We start from the raw sequence: 23,120 nt of genomic DNA, 5'->3' as shown, positions 1-23,120 counted from the left end.
TTATTGAGTGTTTCACAGGAGTAAAAATACATGGCTGTCGAAAGAAGTGTGAGTGGATGGATGGGTAGTTGGTCAATTGGTGGGTTTTTAGGAGAAAATTAAAAGATTAAATTGATGCATTTATGGAGAAAATTCCAAATATGCCATAATTCTCAGAAGAAGAGTATGTAAAGAAATAGAAACTATTTGACTCGTGGGCCAGTGGACAGGATATGGGTTTGTTTGTAAGAAAGTCAATCTTTTGTATTAATGTGTATAAGAATATAATAATATCAAAAACTAGCATTTGTAATCAATTCTACCTAAGAAAGACTTTACAGAATTAGATTAACGCAAAAGGAAAACAAATGCAGTAGTGTACATGCTGTTTCAAATAATATTCAGAAATATTTGCAGAAATTTCGGTAGAAAAATCTTAACTTTGTAAACCTGTGGGGTGAGAATATGAAACTTGCAGCGCATTGAGGTAAAGAAAAAATGCCGATACTTAAAACATTTTAATAAAAGCTTTAAAACATTTTAAGCACGTTCACAGAAATCACCCTGGATGCATTGAAATGTTTTGTGTTGATGCAGGCTTGATTAACATTGTCACATTTCCAGCATACTTTCTGATTTGCTAACATTACTTTCTGAAATTGAAGGTTCCTCTGTGGAGCAATCATATAACTGGCATAAAATTTCAAGAACAGTAGTTGTCAAATTGTTAATTGGCACTGACCTACATTTGTTAAATGCGCTGTCATTCGGTTGTGTGTTGAGAGATTTATGAAAGGGCTGGGCAACGTGGCAAGTCTTTGTTGACAACGTGGAACAATTATTGCTCTGAACTGGGGCATCTTTCTCTGTTGCACTGACTAGTGCCTGTGAGTTTACTTGTCATGAGTCCCTGGTCCTTTCATCTCTCCCCACCTTTCCCTTCCATTCTCTGGCACCTCTCCCTACAATTATAGGAGGTGTAACACCTGTCCCTTCCACTCCCCCATCACTATTCAGAGACCTAATCGGGCCTTTCAAGTAAGACAAGTGTGTTTTCACCTCTTCCAACCTAGTCAACTGCATTCAGTGGTCATGATGTGACCTTCTTTACATTGAAGAAACCAAACAGTTTAGTCAGCTGTTTAGCGGAGCACCTCCACTCTGTCTGCAACAGACATCTCAAAACATTGTAACTCTCCTTCCCACTCTCGTACAGACCCATCAATCCGTGGCTTTATTGCAACGGAGAGGCCAAACGCAACTTGGAAGAATAACATTCAGCTTGGATAGCTTATAACCCAATGCTATGAATATTGAATTTTACAATTGCAGGTAACCCACACCCTTAGTGTTATCGCCCCCTCCCCCTGCACTGCTGTATACTGGCAATATTCCTTTTCCCATCTGTCCTGATACAGGATCCTGATCCAAAATGTCCTGCACGTTTTGCCTTCACTGATGCTGCTTTGATCTGCTGAGTTCTTCCAGCATTCTAGTTTTTGATCAAGATTCCAGCATTTGCAATCTCTTTGACTTCTAGGTTTAAGGTGAAAAGGTGGAAAAGTAAAGGGGATCTGACTTGGAAAGTTTTCTACACATAGTGGTTGATATGTTGAATACACTGGAGGGAGATATAATCCATGGCATTTAGGAGATATCTAGGAAGGCACTTGAATAAGCAAGGCATAAAATGTAGGAAAATGGGATTCTAGTAGATAGGCACAGTGGTGGCATTGACATGATGGGCCAGAAGGCCCATATCTGTGCTGAATTACTGTGACTGGGATTTGTTGCAGAATCAGATATAGGTCAGTATGTCTAGTGGTCACATGTTGAATTGTATTGCCAAGGCTCACGTGAATAATGGAAAACACATAATACAGTCAGACTATACAAAACAGAGCAGGAAGAAAGAAAATTGACAATAAAGGTATGCATGTTGTGGAATCTTAGCAGTTTTAACATCTGGCTCCCACCTTACATGGTTTCTCTAAAAAAATGATGCATCCAATCTCTTTGCTCAGGCACTGCCTTCATTGATCAATCTTCCCTTGGGCCCCTCATGCTTATTTCTATAATGGAGATGATTTCAACTCTTCATCTTTTGACAATTCTTGATTTTCTGCCAAGTGTAGTTTTTGTCTTAATTTCTGTCAAGGATAATTTCTTCCTGTCACAGAAAAATCACACACCGAAACCGTTTGAACTCTTGCATGATCTCCTCATTCCCCCACCTGTAAGTAGCTCAGTAGACAATATAATTCCAGCTATGAAATAAAGCCACAAAAATCAGCCTGGGACATTGATTTTCCCTCAGTCGCACAGCAACTGGTGTTGAAATTCTTGCGTGCAGGAAAGTCCCTTTCCACCCATATTTCACACTTCCTTATCTGACACCTGCATGTCTCCTTTCCTCTTCTAACCTTTGTATTTCGGCCACCCATCTGCCAAGCGCTTGCATTTGCCTATCATTTCCCTGGCTTTGTCCCACCCTACCTCTTTTTTCCAGCTTTCTCCCCCTCACCCCCCCTACTCTATCAGTCTAAAGAAGGGTCCTGACCCAAAACATTGTACATTCACAGATGCTGCCGGACCTATTGAGTTCTTCCAGCACTGGTATTTTGCAGGAATATTGTGCACAGTTCTAGTTACCACACTGTAGGAAGGAGATGATTGGGCTCAATCTGGCACTGCACCCTCCTCCTACTTTACCCCATTGTCGGTATCATTCTATGCCTCGCTTCTTCCAGTGCCTCTTAAACAAAGTTACTGTATCCAATTCCACCATCTCCTCTTCCAGATAAAGATCACCCTGTGTAAAAATAAACAAAATTCCCCTGGTATCCCCTTTAAAGTATATAAAGTTATGAGGCATAGGTATGGTGGACAGAACCTTTTACCAGGGTGGAAATGTCCAAGCACGAGGTGAGCAGGGCAAGGTTTTACACAGATGACAGAATGTCTGGAACGCGCTGCCAGGTGTGATGATGGAGGCTGTACAATAGTGATATTTAACTTGCTTTTAGGCATTTGGATATGCAGGGAATATGGATCACGCGCAGGCAATGAGCCTTTTCCATCGCTGTACGGTTCTATGTCTTAAAACATTATTCTCACCTAAATAATGTAGGCTAAACAGTATTTTGTACGGTTGGCAATATGATGACCCAACTTTTATATTCTATACGCCAACCTGTGAATGTGGAATGTGGATTTGAACCAAGGCTTCTCCATTCACCAACATTCCAAACCACTCCACCATTTTACAGTAAATGTTCTTCCCCCTATTTATCTTCCCTAAATGCATCACCTCAGTCAGATTACATTTGATCTTCAGTTATGAGAAGAGACTGGAGTTTGTGGTTTTGCTTGTAACTGGGGGTGCTGTGAAAAACCTGATAGTTATGACAGGCATTTATACAGTTTTAGTAAGGTCTGTCTATGGCTTAAGTGTTTGAGATCAGAGGATAGATTTGCAGTAAGAAGTTTGGAAGAGATCAGAGGAATTATATTTGCACCAAGGAATCTGGAACACTGCCTGAAAAGATGGAGGATGCTGATCATTTCACTACATTTAAGAAGCATCTGGATGAGCACTTGAATGAGCACTAGAATTCCACCGGGTGGTGCCACCAGCACTGGCAGCCTCGCCAACAGTCTGCCTGTCCTTTCTACTGTTTTTGTTATTTTAAGTATGTGTTAAAAGTATGTTTTAGTGTTTCTTGGTTTGTTTTATGTGGGAGGGGGGTGAATTGGGGGAAACTTTTTTTCAATCTCTTATGTCGACGGAGATGCGATGTTTTTCGGTATCGTATCTCCGTCCCCACTGCGGCCTAACATCGAGGAGTTGGCGGCCTTTCCTTCAGTAGGTGCGGCGCGGACTTAACATTGTGGAGCTTGCGATCCTTTGCCGAGGATCGAACGTGGAGAGCTCCAACTGTGGGGCCTGTGGATTTTTAACATCGTGAAGCCCATGGTCTCTGCTAAGAAGAGGCCGACTAGGGAGCTCCATGCCACGGAGAGTTCAACCGTCCCGGCACGGGGAGCTTCGATCATCCCGACGCGAGGGCTTGGACAGTTGGCAGCAGCGACTGTGGATGGTTCAACAGCCCCGACCGCGGGTGAACAAAGAGGAAGATAGAGGATTGAACTTTATTACCTTCCATCACTGTGAGGAATGTGGAATCCGCTGTGGTGGATGTTTATGTTAAATTTTATTTTATGTGGCTGTGGGTGTCTTGTTGCTTTTCACTTAGTATGGCTGTATGGTAACTCAAATGTCTCTGTACCTTAATTGGTACATGTGACAATAAATTGATCTTGAAATCTCTTGAAATCTTGAAAGGCCAAGGGCATCAGAGCAAATGCTGTGAAACAAAATTGATAGTGGTAGGTATTTGAATATCAGCAGTGACACATCGGGCCATTTCTGTGCTGTGAGCTTGTAACAGGTTAGATGATCATTAACAAACACCATTTAAAAAGGATACATTGAGGTACTAAGTTCTTCCAACTGTAAAATAGTAAAAATATAATTAATACAGAGAAAATCATAAAAAAATGAAGAACACTCAAAGTAATCTTTCTTTTATGCCGCAGGGTCCATTGCTTGACTACGGCTTCTTCAACTAAAATTGGGAAACAATTTCAAATCACACTTTAGCACAGCTATTGCTCAGCCTCATTCCTTTATTAACTTTCTCAAAAAAGTTAAATGAAGAGGTCTATAAACTCAGAGACTGCCGACTGGGAGACCTGTGCCGAGGCATAAAATACAACCAATGCATTATTTCCTAGTGGGAGTGCAGTGTTGCACATTATTTTGTTCTTTAGAAAACGATCCACTCCCATCTTGTACTCCTCTCTCTGGGGCCTGACTCACGCCTTTGATCAGCAGCTCAGTACAGTACCACTGGCAAATAGTATTCGCAGGTCAGCACATTCCAGACTACTGACGAGACTCTGACCTATGGCTCTGCCCCGACACTCAGCATCAAGTCCAGGGGAGGAGCTCAGAGATAAGGAGGCACCAGCTTAATCATCGTTGGTGAACCACCGGTGTGAGAATACTTGATTAAAGGAGTAATACACAAGTGTCACACATACCCCCAAAGCCCGATCAACCACCCTGCCCCAACCACACACACACATCCCCAAAGCCCGATCAACCACCCTGCCCCAACTGCACACACATCCCCAAAGCCCGATCAACCACCCTGCCCCAACCACACACACACATCCCCAAAGCCCGATCACCACCCTGCCCCAACTGCACACACATCCCCAAAGCCCGATCAACCACCCTGCCTCAACCACACACACATCCCCAAAGCCCGATCAACCACCCTGCCTCAACCACACACACATCCCCAAAGCCCGATCAACCACCCTGCCCCAACTGCACACACCCTGAACCTCTAGATGTGGGTTACAGCTGTGGGCTTCATTTCCTCCATTTGGGTTCAATGGGGAAAACAGTAGGGAACCCTCGGATGGCGAGCTGAGTGGAAGAGCGATGGTGGTGAGGGGGGGAAATCTAGGGGAATTTGTGCAGAGCAAGAACTGACCTATTCAAGACAGTTTTTTTAAAAAGGGTAATGACTCAAGAATTCTCTACCCCCAAAGAACTCTAGACACGTCATAAATACATTCAAGGGAAAAACTGGCACAGATTTGATCTTCAAATTAGTTATGTCACGGGGAAGGGCTAGAAAGGAATATTGAAGCCAAGATTGGATTGACTGTTTTCTATTGAATCATACTGCAGATCCTTATTAGCATTAACTAAAAGGCATCAACTGAAACGTGATTCCATGTGCATTCTACAAGATGGTCTTATTGCTGGTTGGGTGGTCTTCCTAGCTCAAAATATTAAACATCATTACATCTGACTAATATCTGCATATCATTCTGTTAAATATAACCAGTTTCATGGTACGGCACGGTAGCGCAGCGGTAGAGTTGCTGCTTTACAGCGAATGCAGCGCCGGAAACTCAGGTTCGATCCTGACTACGGGTGCTGCACTGTAAGGAGTTTGTACGTTCTCCCCGTGACCTGCGTGGGTTTTCTCCGAGATCTTCGGTTTCCTCCCACACTCCAAAGACGTACAGGTATGTAGGTTAATTGGCTGGGTAAAATGTAAAAAATTGTCCCTAGTGGGTGTAGGATAGTGTTAATGTACGTGGATCGCTGGGCGGCACGGACTTGGTGGGCCGAAAAAGGCCTGTTTCCGGCTGTATATATATGATATGATATATGATATGAATGCTTAATTTCACCCAGAATGGATTTCAAATTTCCTCTAGGTTCAATCCATTTTGTATTGCGGGTTGCTAAAAAGTATGAGTACCAAGAAATTCAATGTTGAAGCAAGAATAAGTTCATCTTCTGGGGATCCAGAGCAGTGCATTAAATCATCAAACAAATTGAAGCTGTTAACTCTTCAGGATACTGTGATCTGACTCTTGTAGCCATTTAAAACATGTTGAAAAAAATGCTCATTTAAAAAAATATATTATGTTCAGTATACATCGAAGGCTACTTCTGCATTAATTTTGAGGCAAAAACAATTTTGGAAAAGATGTGCACAAGTATGCATATGTAAGTCTGGAAAACTGAAGGAGTAGGGGTTATAAGGGTCATATGGGGTTGATAAGTAATCTCAAACTGAAACCATTCCAATCTGATGTCATGGATGAATTTTTCTCCAACATCTATTAATTCTGTTGCTTCAAAGGTTATGTTCAGCTTATATACACCCTTTCATCCGACATCAGCAAAACCATACTCACGTTAATCAGAAGCTGTTCAAGATTCCTGTCTGACGCATTTTTTTTCTTATCCTCAGACAACTCTTCCACGTGACTGTCAAGGCTGAAGTGCAAATGGGCCATCTTTTCTTGCATCTCTCTTACGTGCTCCATCTGTTCAAAGGAGCACTCTTTCCCTAAAGAAAACGCAGCACTTTCCACAATTGAAAACATTTAACGCATGTAATTCAGAAGACCTGTGCTCTCAGTTCTGATTCCATTTTCTCATATATGAAATCAGAGGGACCAAATTTACTCGAAAGCGATTTTCATCTTTGAATATTTTAACTTATTTCAAACTGCTTTCATTTTCAGTTAGTGTACTGTACAATGGATGCACATGAGTCAGGATAAGATAACATGCTTGTATTGCAGTGGAAGCAAACGATTATATGCTGCCTGCTTCATATAGGGTACTTTCTTTGACTTGATTTATTTTACACAAATACACAATAGAAAAACAATATTCCTCAATAGTCTCCAGGAGGTTATCCATTGACTATATAATAGGATATTTACAGCAAAGTGGAACAACTAAACTCTGAGGTGGGAAGCATTCCAACCAGGGAGAAGCAATCATTATATAATAGAAATGTCTATAAAAGTTTGTATCAAATAGTGATTTGGTTCACCAGGGTCTTCAATAAAAACAAAATAATCCACAACGTTATGGAGGCTTGAGTTGACTATGATAGGGTGGGACACTACATTAAAATGATTTGCAATAAACATCTAAAAGCTAATATTTAATGAATAAATAACTTGCAACAAAAACTCCCCAAAGCACTCAGAGAATTTAAACATTAAGTAAATGATTTAAGACACACGGACAGTCGATGGGAACGTAGTCCTGTGGCAATTGGGAGCAGCAAGCCTGACAAGTGGGAAGGTGGGAAAGTTCAGCCGAGAAGGAACAAGACATTCATAAAGAAAAGGAAAGTGATGTGCGAATAATCTAATCAGAAACACAACACCATGAGTGTTGTCAATTTATGCAAAATTGAAAAATTAGCAAGTTAACATGGGTTCTTTACAGACTGGCAGGAAGAGAAATGACACTCAAGAATAAGGAAATGCCAGAGAAATTAAACGAGTACTTTGTATCTGTTTTCACGGAAGATGATTCAGAATCATTGGGAATAGTGAGGGCTTCAGGATCAGATTAAACGGGGAAGAAATTAGAACTGTTGAAAATTGGCAGGACTGAAAGGATAAATTCCTTGGATCTGATCAGTTGTTCCGCGGGTTTTGAAAGGATGGCGAAGAGGTTAATGCCATTGATATTTGAATAGTTCCCACAAGTTCAAAATATACTTCTATTTTTTTTAAGGAATGAGGGAGAAATCAGTGAATTAGTGATGGCAGAAGATGACATTAAAACTGCACACAGTGTGCAGCTCAGTGGAACACTTGCATTCCAGTCCCTTACAATGAAATACAACCGAGCATTTAACTTCCCAATTACTTTCTTAAATGCATATTTACTTTTTATATCTTATGAGCTAGAAATTCATAATGTTTTAAATATCACATTTTTGTCAACCAAAGAACTCACCAAAAGCTTGAAGTTTCCCAGAGTGGAAATCATTCAGTAAATGCAGGAGGCCACATTCCATCTCCCTCACATCAGAAACATCAGTCAGGAAGGAATGTTGAATTGCTGCCGGCTTCAACACTTTGTCAGCTGGCTGCGGAGTCTTTACTTTACCTTTATCTGCCCTGTTTAAATGGCCAAATAATTGTAGAATTTAAAAAATGTAATAAACCATACTGCTTCACACAAATAAGCTGCCATTTCTTTTAAATGCAGGTCCTCCTGTAACACTAGGGCAAATCCAATGTGTAAGAAGGAACTGCAGATGCTGGTTTAAACCGAAGATAGACATAAAAAGCTGGAGTAACAGTGGGACAGGCAGCATCTCTGGAGAGAAGGAATGGGTGACGTTTCGGGTCGAGACCCTTCTTCAGACGCCCAGTCCCACAAGTGGGTTTCAAATCTTTGAGGAAGTGGACGTGACCAATATCAAGATGGATTCCCCTGGCTATTATATTCATACATTCTGTCATCCCACAGCCTCAGAGTGCAGTAACCTTTTTTCCTCAAAGACTCATGGAAACAGTCTGACTATTTTAAGGCAGAATTAGAGCCATAATAAGCAAAAGGTGATTTAGTTTTCACACATCTGCAATAATAGTCTTTCAGTTTATTAAGACACTGGATTACTGCTTGGTTCAACTAAAGCCTGTCTCAAAGATCAACACCCGCACCCCACTTGCCTGAGTGCTGGTGTCAATGACCATGAATCAAATTCTTTCTTCCACAAAAAGATTGAGGAAACATAGAATCATACAGCGTGGAAACAGGTCCTTCGATTCAACTTGCCCACACCAACCAACATGCCCCATCTACATTAGACCCACCTTCCCACACCGACCAACATGTCCCATCTACATTAGACCCACTTGCCCACACCGACCAACAAGCCCCATCTACATTAGTCCCACCTGCCCACACCAACCAACATGCCCCATCTACACTAGTCCCACCTGCCCACACCAACCAACATGCCCCATCTACACTAGACCCACCTGCCCACACCGACCAACATGCCCCATCTACATTAAACCCACCTGCCACACCAACCAACATGCCCCATCTACATTAGACCCACCTGCCCACACCGACCAACATGCCCCATCTACACTAGACCCACCTGCTGGCTTTTGACCCATATCCCTCTAAACCTATCATATCCATGTACCCACCTCAACGACTCCCTCTGGCAGATTGTTCCACACACCCATCCTTTGTGTAAAAATGTTACCCCTCAGGGACCTATTGAATCTTTATCTCCTTACTGTAAACCTATGTCCTCTGGTTTTTGATTTCCCCTACTCTCAGCAAGGGACTCAGTGCATTTACCCAATTTATTCCTCTCATAAGATCACCCCTCATTTTCCTGTGCTCAATCGAATAGAGACCTAGCCTGCTCAGCCTCCATAGCTCAGGCCCTCGAGTCCTGGCAACACCCTCTTACATTTTTTCTGCATCCTTTCCAGCTTGACAAAATCCTTCCGATAACATTGTTCCCAAAATTGAATGCAATACTCTAAATGAGACTTCACCAACGTCTCATATAGCTGCAACATGACATTCCCAATTTCTATACTTAATAGTCTGACTGATAAAGCTCAATGTGCCAAAATCCTTTTTGACCCCCCTATTTACCTGCGACAATACCTTCGAGAAACCATGCACCTGCATTCCCAGATCCCTCTACTCCATAACTACCTACCATTCAATGTATAAGCCCTGTCCATGTTAGACTTCCCAAAATGCAACATTTCACATTTCTCTATTAAATTCCATCAACCGTTCCTCAGCCCACCTGCCCACCAATCAAGATACTGCTGTAATTTTTGACAACCATCTTCACTATCGACAATTCCGCTCACTTTTGTGTCATCAGCAAACTTGATAATCATGCCATGTATGTTCTTGTCCAAATCATTGATATAGATGACAAACAGCAATGGGCCCAGCACCGAACCCTGAGGCACGCCACTAATCACAGGCCTCCAGTCCAAAAAGTAACCAACCACCATTAATCTCTGTTTCCTTCCATGAAGTCAATTTTCCATCCATTCAGTTATCTCTCCTTGGATCCCATGCACTCTAATCTTCCAGCACAGCCTGCCATGTGGAACCTTGTCGAATGTATTGCTGAAATCCATATATACATCTACAGCTCTGCTCTCATCGACGTTTTTGGTCACATCTTCAAAAATCTCAATCAGTTTCATGAGAGTTTGTTCTACTTGACCCAAATCCAATCTATGTACATCTCAGGTCGCAATCATCTGTGGTTCTGCTTTGCCATGTTTAGTTTCCAATATATCACAGTGAAAGGCACAGTGATTGATCAGCAAGTACAGGATACACTTGTGAAGTTGGATGGAACAGATTACTCAAGAAAATATACAATAAAATGACATTGAGTTTCCTCTCATTCACTTAGCACCAACCTTTTCAATTTTGATTTTAGTTTTGGTGAAGAAAGCTGAGGTAATGCGGCAGACAAGGCTGTACTCTCACAGACAGGCACTGGACATTTCCTGGGACTGCAGTGCTGGGACAAAGCCAACCTTGGACTTTGTTTCTTTGTTTTTTCTTCCATCCTCAGATGTTTCACCTTTGCACGATAGGAGGTCAAAGTTGAAATAAACCAAGTGAACAAATTCATCCTTCTAAAGTTTCATCCCATCAACACCAAGATCTGATCGCCACACTGCAGGAAGGATATGGTAACAACAGAGTGCAGAAGAGATTCACCAGGATGTTGCCTGAAACAGATGGCTGTAGTTATAAGAGAGAACAGATAGGCTGGGTTTAGTTTCACTGGAGTGCAGGAGGTGCCTTATACAGGTTTACAAAATTATGAGGGGCACAAATAAGATAGAATCTTTATGATAGATGACTAAATCTTATTTTCTAGAATGAGAATGAGAGGGCACAAGCTGGGATGGAACCAATGCCCTAGGGGGAGTGTTTGCTAGCGCTGTCGGGGAGGATTTAAACTAATGTGGCGGGGGATGGGAGCATGAGCAGAGAGACAGAGGGGTGTAAAATGAGGGTAGAAGCAACAGGTAGGAAGGTGAAAAGTAAAAGTGGTAGGCAGACAAATCCAGGGCAAAAATCAAAAAGGGCCACTTTTCAACATAATTGTATAAGGGGTAAGAGAGTTGTAAAAACAAGCCTGAAGGCTTTGTGTCTCAATGCAAGGAGTATACGTAATAAGGTGGATGAATTAAATGTGGAGATAGTTATTAATGATTATGATATAGTTGGGATTACGGAGACATGGCTCCAGGATGACCAAGGCTGGGAGCTCAACATCCAGGGATATTCTATATTCAGGCGGGATAGACAGAAAGGAAAAGGAGGTGGGGTAGCGTTACTGGTTAGAGAGGAGATTAAAGCAGTGGAAAGGAAGGACATTAGCTTGGAGGAAGTGGAATCGATATGGGTAGAGCTACAAAACACTAAGGGGCAGAAAACGCTAGTGGGAGTTGTGTACAGGCCACCTAACAGCAGTAGGGAGGTTGGGGATGGCATCAAGCAGGAAATTAGAAATGCATGCACTAAAGGCGCAGCAGTTATAATGGGTGACTTCAATCTACATATAGATTGGATGAACCAAACTGGCAGGGGTGCTGAGGAAGAGGATTTTTTGGAATGTTTGAGAGATGGTTTTCTAAACCAACATGTCGAGGAACCAACGAGAGAACAGGCCATTCTAGACTGGGTATTGAGTAATGAGGAAGGGTTAGTTAGCAGTCTTGTTGTGCGAGGCCCCTTGGGCAAGAGTGATCATAATATGGTAGAGTTCTTCATTAGGATGGAGAGTGACAAAGTCGATTCAGAAACAAGTGTTCTGAACTTAAAGAAAGGTAACTTTGAGGGTATGAGGCGTGAATTGTCCAAGATAGACTGGCGATTGATGCTGAAAGGGTTGACGGTGGACATGCAATGGAAGGCATTTAAAGGTCGCATGGATGAATTACAACAAGTGTTCATCCCAGTTTGGCAAAAGAACAAACCAGGAAAGGTAGTGCATCCGTGGCTAACAAGGGAAATCAAGGATAGTATTAAAACAAAAGATGAAGCATACAGATTAGCCAGAAAAAGTAGCATACCAGAGGACTGGGAGAAATTCAGAGTCCAGCAGAGGAGGACAAAGGGCTTAATTAGGAAGGGGAAAATAGACTATGATGGAAAACTGGCAAGGAATATAAAAACAGACTGCAAAAGCTTTTATAGATATGTCAAGAGAAAAAGATTAGTTAAGGCAAATGTAGGTCCCTTGCAGTCGGAAACAGGTGATTTGATCATAGGGAACAAGGAGATGGCAGACCAATTGAACAAATACTTTGGTTCTGTCTTCACTAAGGAAGACATAAACCGTCTGCCGGAAATAGCGGGGGACCGGTGGTCTAATGAGATGGAGGAACTGAGGGAAATCCAGGTTAGTCGGGAAGTGGTGTTAGGTAAATTAAATGGATTAAAGGCAGATAAATCCCCAGGGCCAGATAGGCTGCATCCCAGAGTGGTTAAACAAGTAGCCTCAGAAATAGTGGATGCATTAGTGATAATTTTTCAAAGCTCTTTAGATTCTGGAGTAGTTCCTGAGGACTGAAGGGTAGCTAATGTAACCCCACTTTTTAAAAAGGGAGGGAGAGAGAAAACGGGGAATTATAGACCAGTTAGCCTAACATCGGTAGTGGGGAAAATGCTAGAGTCAGTTATTAAAGATGTGATAGCATCACATTTCGAAAGTGGTGAAATCATCGGACAAAGCCAGCATGGATTTACCAAAGGCAAATCATGTCTGACGAATCTTATAGAATTTTTCGAGGATGTAACTAGTAGAGTGGATAAGGGAGAACCAGTCGATGTGTTATATCTGGACTTTCAGAAGGCCTTCGACAAGGTCCCACATGGGAGATTGGTGTACAAACTTAAAGCACACGGTGTTGAGGGTTCAGTTTTGAGGTGGATAGAAAATTGGTTGGCAGACAGGAAGCAAAGAGTAGGAATAAACGGGTCCTTTTCGGAATGGCAGGCAGTGACTAGTGGGGTACCGCAAGACTCAGTGCTGGGATCCCAGTTATTTACAGTGTATATTAATGATTTGGACGAGGGAATTGAATGCAACATCTCTAAGTTTGCGGATGACACGAAGCTGTGTGGCAGTGTTAACTGTGAGGAGGATGCTAGGAGGCTGCAGAGTGACTTGGATAGATTAGGCGAGTGGGCAAATGCATGGCAGATGCAATATAATGTGGATAAATGTGAGGTTATCCACTTTGGCGGCAAGAACAGGAAAGCAGAGTATTACCTGAATGGTGACCGATTGGGAGAAGGGGAGATGCAACGTGACCTGGGTGTCATGGTGCACCAGTCATTGAAAGCAAGCATGCAGGTGCAGCAGGCAGTGAAGAAAGTGAATGGTATGTGGCATTCATAGCAAGAGGATTTGAGTTTAGGAGCAGGGAGGTTCTGCTGCAGTTGTACGGGGCCTTGGTGAGACCGCACCTGGAGTATTGTGTGCAGTTTTGATTTCCTAACCTGAGGAAAGACGTTCTTGCCTTGGAGGGAGTACAGAGAAGGTTCACCAGATTAATCCCTGGGATGGCGGGACTTGCATATGAGGAAAGACTGGATAGACTGGGCTTGTACTCGCTGGAATTTAGAAGACTGAGGGGGGATCTTATAGAAACATATAAAATTCTTAAGAGGTTGGAGAGGCTAGATGCGGGAAGATTGTTCCCGATGTTGGGGGAGTCCAGAACCAGGGGTCACAGCTTAAGGATAAGGGGGAAGTCTTTTAGGACCGAGATGAGAAAACATTTCTTCACACAGAGAGTGGTGAGTCTGTGGAATTCTCTGCCACAGAAGGTAGTTGAGGCCAGTTCATTGCCTATATTTAAGAGGGAGTTAGATGTGGCCCTTTTTGCTAAAGGGATCAGGGGGTATGGAGAGAAGGCAGGTACAGGCTACTGAGCTGGATGATCAGCCATGATCATATTGAATGGCGGTGCAGGCTCGAAGGGCCGAATGGCCTACTCCTGCACCTATTTTCTATGTTTCTATGTTCTAAAGAGGGGAGAAATTTAAGGTAGACACAAAATGCTGGAGTAACTCAGCAGATCAGGCAGCATCTCTGGAGAGAAGGAATGGGTGACGTTTTGGGTCGAGACCCTTCTTCAGACTGATGTCAGGGGAGGGGGCGGGACAGAGATAGAATGTAGTAGGAGACAGGAAGACTAGTGGGAGAACTTGGAAGGGGGAGGGGATAGAGAGGGAGAGCAGGGACTATCTGAAGTTAGAGAAGTCAATGTTCATACCGCTGGGGTGTAAACTATCCAAGCGAAATATGAGGTGCTGTTCCTCCAATTTGCGCTGGGTCTCACTATGACAATGGAGGAGGCCCAGGACAGAAACGTCAGATTGTGATTGGGAGGGGGAGTTAAAGTGTTGAGCCACCGGGAGATCAGGTTGGTTAAGGCGGACTGAGCGAAGGTGTTCAGCGAAACGATCGCCGAGCCTGCGTTTGGTCTCGCTGATGTAGAGAAGTTGACATCTGGAACAGCGGATACAATAGATGAGGTTGGAGGAGGTGCAGGTGAACATATGCCTCACCTGTAAAGACTTTTTGGGTCCTTGGATGGAGTCGAGGGGGGAGGTAAAGGGACAGGTGTTGCATCTGCTGCGGTTGCAGGGGAAAGTACCTGGGGAGAGGGTGGTTTGGGTAAGAAGGGACAAGTGGATCAGGGAGTTACGGAGGGAACAGTCTCTGCAGAAAGCAGAAAGGGGAGGAGATGGGAAGATGTGGCCAGTAGTGGGATACCGTTGGAGGTGGTGGAAATGTTGGAGGATAATTTGTTGTATGCGACGGCTGATGGGTTGGAAGGTGAGGACAAGGGGGACTCTATCCTTGTTACGAATGGGGGGAGGGGGAGCAAGAACAGAGCTGCGGGAAATTGAGGAGACCCTAGTGAAAGCCTCATCAATAATGGAAGAGGGGAACCCCCGTTTCCTAAAGAATGAGGACATCTCCGATGCCCTCATCCTACACCTCATCCTGAGCACAGATGCGGCGTAGACGGAGGAATTGGGAGTAGGGGATAGTTTTTCCAGGAAACTGGGTGGGAAGAAGTGTGGGAACAGGGTGGGAAGAAATTTAAAGAATCGTTTCTGTGCCATGTAATTCCATGAAACATTCTGGATATATAATGCAACAGGATAAATGTATTCTATATCAGAAAAGTCTTTAAATAGCAGTGAAACGTGGATATAAAATGCCACGGCTTTTATTTCAATCTTACAGGATAAATTCTGAGATGAAGTAGAGGGGAACAAAGAGAGTTCACTGTTAAACTGGTGGCACATTTACACCACTGAAACTTAAACATCTGTCATGTCATAGAGGCTGCCTGATCTGCTGAGTTACTCCAGCATTTTCTGTCCTTTTGTGTCAATCAGCATCTGCAGTTCCTCGTTTCTACATTAAACTGGAAAGTGTGCAAGAAACATTTGTCAGGTCTGGAGGTCTGAATTATAGGGAGACATTACACAGGTCTGAAAAAGGGTCTCGACCCAAAACATCACCCATTCCTTGTCTCCAGAGATGCAGCCTGTCCCCGCTAAGTTACTCCAGCATTTTGTGTCTATCACTGAATAGGCTAGGTCTTTTTTCCTGGTGTACAAGAGGCTGTGGAGGTTTATAATACCACGAGGAACATAGAAAAGGTGAACAGTCACAGCCTTTCTCCAGGGTAGAGGAGTCTAAAACTAAAGGGGGTAGGGTACTGACATGGATAGAAAATTGGTTGACAGACAGAAAGCAAAGAGTGGGGATAAATGGGGCCCTTTCGGAATGGCAGGCAGTGACCAGTGGGGTACCGCAAGGTTCGGTGCTGGGACCCCAGCTATTTACGATATACATTAATGACTTAGACGAAGGGATTAAAAGTACCATTAGCAAATTTGCAGATGATACTAAACTGGGGGGTAGTGTGAATTGTGAGGAAGATGCAATAAGGCTGCAGGGTGACTTGGACAGGTTGTGTGAGTGGGCGGATACATGGCAGATGCAGTATAATGTAGATAAGTGTGAGGTTATTCACTTTGGAAGTAAGAATAGAAAGGCAGATTATTATCTGAATGGTGTCAAGTTAGGAGGAGGGGGAGTTCAACGAGATCTGGGTGTCCTAGTGCATCAGTCAATGAAAGGAAGCATGCAGGTACAGCAGGCAGTGAAGAAAGCCAATGGAATGTTGGCCTTCGTAACAAGAGGAGTTGAGTATAGGAGCAAAGAGGTCCTTCTACAGTTGTACCGGGCCCTGGTGAGACCGCACCTGGAGTACTGTGTGCAGTTTTGGTCTCCAAATTTGAGGAAGGATATTCTTGCTATGGAGGGCGTGCAGCGTAGGTTCACTAGGTTAATTCCCGGAATGGCGGGACTGTCGTATGTTGAAAGGCTGGAGCGATTGGGCTTGTATACACTGGAATTTAGAAGGATGAGGGGGGATCTTATTGAAACATATAAGATAATTAGGGGATTGGACACATTAGAGGCAGGAAACATGTTCCCAATGTTGGGGGAGTCCAGAACAAGGGGCCACAGTTTAAGAATAAGGGGTAGGCCATTTAGAACGGAGATGAGGAAGAACTTTTTCAGTCAGAGAGTGGTGAAGATGTGGAATTCTCTGCCGCAGAAGGCAGTGGAGACCAGTTTGTTGGATGCTTTCAAGAGAGAGCTGGATAGAGCTCTTAAGGATAGCGGAGTGAGGGGGTATGGGGAGAAGGCAGGAACGGGGTACTGATTGAGAGTGATCAGCCATGATCGCATTGAATGGCGGTGCTGGCTCGAAGGGCTGAATGGCCTACTCCTGCACCTATTGTCTATTGTTTATTGTTTATTGTCTAAAGGGCTTATGTTTAAGGTGAGAGGGGGGTGATTTAAAAAGGACCTGAAAGGCAACCTTTTCATCCAGTGGGATAGTGACACAGAATCAGCCATACTGCACAGGAACAGGTCCTTCAGGCTAACTCAACCAGGATGCCTGTATTTGAACCGTATTCTTATCAACCTACATGAAGTGCATATATGGACTGAGCTGCTGGTAGAGGCAGTACAATTACAACATTTTGACAGCAACATGGATAGGAAGGCTTTGGAGGGATATGCCAGGTGCAATGCAGGTGCAGGCAATTTGGTCAGCATGGGCAGGTTGGGCCAAAGGGCCTGTTTCTACATGAGATCGCTCTGTGACTATGTCCCAGACAGTCCTTCTATGTGAAGCAGTGATTCACTTGCATTTCCAAATAGCTTCAGCACAGATTGCCACAGACCTACCTACATGTAGATAATGGGATTAGTGTACATGGTACAGTGGAGGGCAGGGTGTGGTGAACTGCTTATGACTCTAATGAATGAATGAATAAGTTTATTGGCCAAGTATGCATATACAAGGAATGTGCCTTGGTGCTCCGCTCACAAATGACAACACAAACATACAGTTAACAATTGAATAAAGCATAAACACATCAAAACAATAAGGATACAACATTACGGTCTAAACATGTGGGTGAAAATAAACCAGAGCAAAAAAGAGACTACAGACTTTGGTTATTGAGTAGAACTATCACTCGTGGAAAAAGCTGTTTTTATGTCCGGCTGTGGCTGCTTTGACAGTCCGGAGTCGCCTTCCAGAGGGAAGTGCTTCGAAGAGTTTGTGGCCAGGGTGAGAGGGGTCAAGGATGATCTTGCCCGCTCGCTTCCTGGCCCTTGCAGTGTACAGTTCGTCAATGGGGGGAAGGTTGCAGCCAACAACCTTCTCAACTGTGCGAACGATCCGTTGCAGCCTCCGGATGTCGTGCTTGGTGGCTGAGCCAAACCAGACCATGATGGAGAAGGTGAGGACGGACTCAATGATAGCAGTATAAAATTGGACCATCATTGCCTGTGGCAGATTATGTTTCTTCAGTTGCCACAGGAAGTACATCCTCTGTTGGGCCTTTTTGACTGTGGAGTCGATGGTGGCCCCCCATTTAAGGTCCCTGGAGATGATGGTTTCAAGGAACTTAAATGACTCCACAGATGGTGTTCATATCATATCATATCATATATCTACAGCCGGAAACAGGCCTTTTCGGCCCTCCAAGTCCGTGCCGCCCAGTGATCCCCGTACATTAACACTATCCTACACCCACTAGGGACAATTTTTTTTTACATTTACCCAGCCAATTAACCTACATACCTGTACATCTTTGGAGTGTGGGAGGAAACCGAAGATCTCGGAGAAAACCCACGCAGGTCACGGGGAGAACGTACAAACTCCTTACAGTTGTTGATGGTGAGTGGGGGGAGGGGAGGGGGATCTCTTCGAAAGTCTACAATTAGTTCCACTGTCTTAAGAGCATTGAGCTCCAGGTTGTTGCGATGGCACCAGGATGCCAGCTGTGTCACTTCCCGTCTGTAGGCAGATTCCTCCCCATCCTGGATCAGTCCAATCAGGGCTGTGTCATCCACAAACTTGAGGAGCTTGACAGAGGAGTCTGTGGAGGTGTAGAGAGAGTAAAGGAGAGAGGAGAGTACACAGCCTTGACCTTGCGGTGCTCCTATGCTGAGGGACTGCAGGTCTGAGATGTGCTTTCCCAGCCTCACATGCTGCTTCCTGTCTGTCAGGAAGTTGATGATCCACTGACAGAGGGGTTCAGGCACAGTCAACTGGGAGAGTTTGGAGTGTAGTAGCTCTGGCACAATGGTGTTAAATGCAGAGCTAAAGTCCACAAACAGAATCCTGGCATAGGTCCCCTGGCGGTCTAGGTGCTGGAGGATGAAGTGCAGGCCTAGGTTAACTGCATCATCCACCGATCTATTGGCCCTGTATGCAAACTGCAGAGGGTCCAGCAGGGGGTTTGTGATGTTTTTCAGCTGGGCCAGCACAAGTCTTTCAAAGGTCTTCATGGCTACAGAGGTCAGTGCGACAGGCCTGTAGTTATTATGACCAGTGATCCTTGTCTTTTTGGGTACAGGGACAATAGTGGAGACCTTGAAGCAGGCAGGGACAGTGCAGGTTTGCAGAAACTGGTTGAAAATGTCTGTGTAGATCGGTGCTAGATGTTCGGCACAGAGCTTGAGGGTAGAGGGCGAAACATTGTCCGGTCCTGGAGATTTCCGGCTTTTCTGTTTTCTATGGATTAATATGGATATAATCTAGAGAAATGGAATGTAGATTGAGTGATTGCCAACAGAATTCCTGCATTCAGTCCAGGAGAGTGATCTTGTACTTCTGGCTGTCCGTCACTTCCCCATTCCTATCACAGACCAAACAAGTTCTAGAGGAGTTTGATGGGTCAGGCAGCATTTCAGATTGGGTCCCTTCTTCAAACTGATGGAATTGGAGGGGGGAGTTGGTAAAGAGGGAAAGGGTGCAAGAGCTGCCACATGTGAGGGATAGGTGGGTGGAGTAACTGACAACAGTTAGAGATTAAAGAAAGTACACAGAAAGGGGATGGGATGTAGAATCTGATTTGGGTGGAAGGGGTGTGAAACCAGGGGGAGGGATGGTGTGTGGAGGGGGAGGGATGGTGTGTGGAGGGGGAGGGATGGTGTGTGGAGGGGGAGGGGTGGTGTGTGGAGGGGGAGGGTGGAGTGCGGAGGGGGAGGGATGGAATGTGGAGGGGGAGGGGTGGAAGGGAAAGAAAGAAAATTGGGTGACTCGGAAAGATGGAAGATGAGTACCTTGGTTGGGGGGTAGTGGTGATTGAGGGTAAGGGGGATGTGGTGATTGAGGGCAGGGGGGTGGTAGTAGAGGGAAAGGTGTTCACGGAGGGGGGAGAGGAATAACTGAGTCAATGAAATGGGGGTGCGGTAGCTGAAATTGGAGAATTCAATGTTCATACCATTGAGTAGTTAGGTATAAGCAGAGTAGGAGGTGCTGTTCTCCATTTTGCACGTGGCATACTGTAGCAATGGAGACCCCAGACAACTGAATCATCCGACCACAACTAGAGAGCAGTCCTGAACTACTATACCTCATTGGTGACCCTCTGACTACCTTTGATCGGACTTTGCTGGCTTTATCTTGCACTAAACATTATTATCTTATCATGTGGTGGACTTTAGGAGGAGAGGGACATGTGAGGAGGAGATGTGATAGATTGAACTCCATCAATGGTGTCGATGTGCAGTTTACCAGGGAGTACAAATACCTTGGAGTGTACCTGGACAGTAAACAGGTCCAGGAATGCTGAGGCCCTGGACAAGAAGGCAAAGAGCCGGCTGTACTTTTTGAGAAGGCTCTGCTCCTGCAACGTCTGCAGTGAGATGCTGCAGATGGTCTACCGATCGGTGGTAGCCAGTGCCATCTTCTTTGCTGCTGTGTGCCGGGGCCGCAGGGCGAAGGCTGTGGACGCCAATAGAATCAACAAACTTATCAGGTAGGCTGGCTCCATCCTGGGGCGGAGTTGGATTTATGGGAGGTGGTCTTGGAGGAGTGGATGCTTCTCAAACTGCGGAGCATCCTGGACAATCCAGCTCACCATGACACACACTGGTCAACCTGAGGAGCACCTTCAGCAACAGACTGGCTCCGAGATGCAGCACAGAACGCCACAGGAGACCCTTCTCCCTCCTCTGCCCCGGGGTAGACTGATTCTGACTTCCCTCCCCAATCCTTTCCACTGTTCCATGTATTTAGTGTTTTTATGACATGACCGATCAATTTCCCTCCTGGGATAAATAAAGTTCTATCGTATCGTATGTATCTGTACACAGTCTTTCCGCTGATCGGTTAGCACACAACAAAAGCTTTTCACTGTACCTCAGTACACTTAACGATAAACTAAATTAAACTAAATTAAGGCAGGAAGTGTGGGAATGGGGAGTTAAAATGATTCGCAACCGGCAAATCCAGTTGGACTTGGCGCATCGAGCGCAAGTATTCGATGAAACAGTCGCCGAGTCTACGCTTGGTCTCGTTGATGTCCAGGAGCCCATATCGGGAACATCAGAGATGCAGTAGATGAGGTTAGAGGAGGTGCGAATGAACCTGTCGCACCTGGAAGAGCTGCTGGGGTCCCATTTCCACATCTGTCAGTATTTGAGGAACGCACCATCTTCCAGATGCTGTAACAAATTCTCCAACTTCAGTTTATTCTCTTTCTGTATAAGATATGGCCATTTTTTTGCCAGGCATCATTGAGCTGTTCTTTCTGTGTGCGGACCAGCCTCGTTCTTAGCAACACTTTACGCAGGAAATAAAACTTAACCTGATCTTTCCTATTGTTTAGGAAAATAACTACAGATGCTGGTACAAATCGAAGGTATCACAAAATGCTGGAGTAACTCATTTAGGGTCTCGACCCGAAACGTCACCCATTCCCTCTCTCCTGGATGCTGCCTGACCTGCTGAGTTACTCCAGCCTTTTGTGATACCTTAACTATTGCTTAACTCACCGGTTTTCTATCCGCAGCTGTGGATCGTAGTTTACTGTATTTATTCTCGTTGAGAATGTCGGCCGATTCAAGGGGAATCGGATCCGTTTATTTCTTCAATGATCAAGGCCCCACCAGCGACTCGGTCTCGATCGTTCACTCCGGTCGCTCTGCCGCTGAAACGCGCCTTGCCCCGACTCAGCTCGTCCACGTTGCCCCACTTGCCGTGTTTGCGGAAGGTCGGGTCTTGGTCTTGGACCGGGACCAGGGCCGGGAGTGGGAGGTGTCGCCGCGGCCCAGGACCGAACCTTCGACCGCACGAACAATGATGTTTCCGGCACTTTGTGTCTTTAACGCAGAAACAATGTAGACCGGGAGGGCGGTCCGTATCGTCAATCAGAGGCGGGCGGAGAGATTGAGACCAACTACAGTCACAGATCACATGTGGACAGAGCGGGATTGATCGGCGGAGGAAGGAACTGCAGATGCTAGTTTACACCGAATAGGCACAAAGTGCTGACGTAACTCAGCGGGACAAGCAGCAGCTCTGGAGAAAAAGGATAGGTGACGTTTCGGGTAGTGCAGCGGTAGAGTTGCTGCTTTACAGCGAATGCAGCGCCGGAGACTCAGGTTCGATCCTGACTACGGGTGCTGCACTGTAAGGAGTTTGTACGTTCTCCCCGTGACCTGCGTGGGTTTTCTCCGAGATCTTCGGTTTCCTCCCACACTCCAAAGACGTACAGGTATGTAGGTTAATTGGCTGGGTAAATGTAAAAATTGTCCCTAGTGGGTGTAGGATAGTGTTAATGTACGGGGATCGCTGGGCGGCACGGACTTGGAGGGCCGAAAAGGCCTGTTTCCGGCTGTATATATATGATATGATATGAAGACCCTTCTTCAGATTCCTGTGTGGAAAAATCTTTCCTCTGGTAACTTAAATCTATGTCCTCGAGTTCTCAGTTCCCCACGCCGTGGGTAAAAGACTGTGCATACACCCTATCTACCCCCCCCCCCCCATGATCTTAGACACCTCGATAGCATCACCCCTCTCCAAGGAATATAGTCCCACCCAAATTTCTATGCCGAAAATAATGTCGTTAAACTAGTCTCCTATCCTTCCATGTAATTTGTATTCATCCATTCCCTGCCTATCTGAATGTCTCTTTATATCTGCCTCCACCGCCTTTGGAGGGACCTTCCAGACAACCCCCACTCGGTAAAATAAAACTTCGCACACGTCTCCTCCTGACCGTGTGTTTCCTCCGGGTGCTGCGGTTTCCCAAAGACATGCAGGTTTGAAGGTTAATTTACCTCTGTAAACTG

General features: G+C 44.8%; 1 protein-coding gene across 3 annotated transcripts; it reads right to left on the bottom strand.

The window, feature by feature from the left end:
* Window positions 1-22,338, bottom strand: ccdc28b (coiled-coil domain containing 28B). Of its 3 annotated transcripts, none has more exons than XM_078423234.1 (6): window positions 21,819-22,338; window positions 10,816-10,982; window positions 8,345-8,508; window positions 6,772-6,926; window positions 4,470-4,492; window positions 1-2,121 (listed from the first exon to the last, which is right to left on the bottom strand). In XM_078423234.1, the coding sequence occupies exons 2-6, from the start codon at window positions 10,965-10,967 to the stop codon at window positions 2,052-2,054; spliced, it is 564 nt and encodes a 187-aa protein (XP_078279360.1). In that variant the 5' UTR covers window positions 10,968-10,982; window positions 21,819-22,338; the 3' UTR covers window positions 1-2,051. The 3 variants fall into 3 exon arrangements, with proteins under 3 accessions (XP_078279360.1, XP_078279358.1, XP_078279359.1); XM_078423232.1 differs by having other exon boundaries at window positions 10,816-11,146; window positions 21,819-22,336; XM_078423233.1 differs by having other exon boundaries at window positions 10,816-11,133; window positions 21,819-22,336.
* Between the last annotated feature and the right edge of the window lie 782 nt (window positions 22,339-23,120).

This window comes from Rhinoraja longicauda, chromosome 27 (assembly GCF_053455715.1).
Source record: "Rhinoraja longicauda isolate Sanriku21f chromosome 27, sRhiLon1.1, whole genome shotgun sequence".
NCBI lineage: Eukaryota > Metazoa > Chordata > Chondrichthyes > Rajiformes > Arhynchobatidae > Rhinoraja > Rhinoraja longicauda.
This window is presented reverse-complemented; position numbering and strand designations above follow the sequence as displayed.

What these genes read in the sequence shown, in the direction of transcription:
- ccdc28b (XM_078423232.1), bottom strand. Translation starts at nt 11,033, where the DNA reads ATGAATTTGTTCACTTGGTTTATTTCAACTTTGACCTCCTATCGTGCA. An exon ending in TGGGAAACTTCAAGCTTTTG is followed by an intron (nt 6,927 to 8,344) that starts GTGAGTTCTTTG and finishes CGTTTTCTTTAG; the next exon opens with GGAAAGAGTGCTCCTTTGAA. An exon ending in TTGAACAGCTTCTGATTAAC is followed by an intron (nt 4,493 to 6,771) that starts GTGAGTATGGTT and finishes ACTATTTTACAG; the next exon opens with TTGGAAGAACTTAGTACCTC.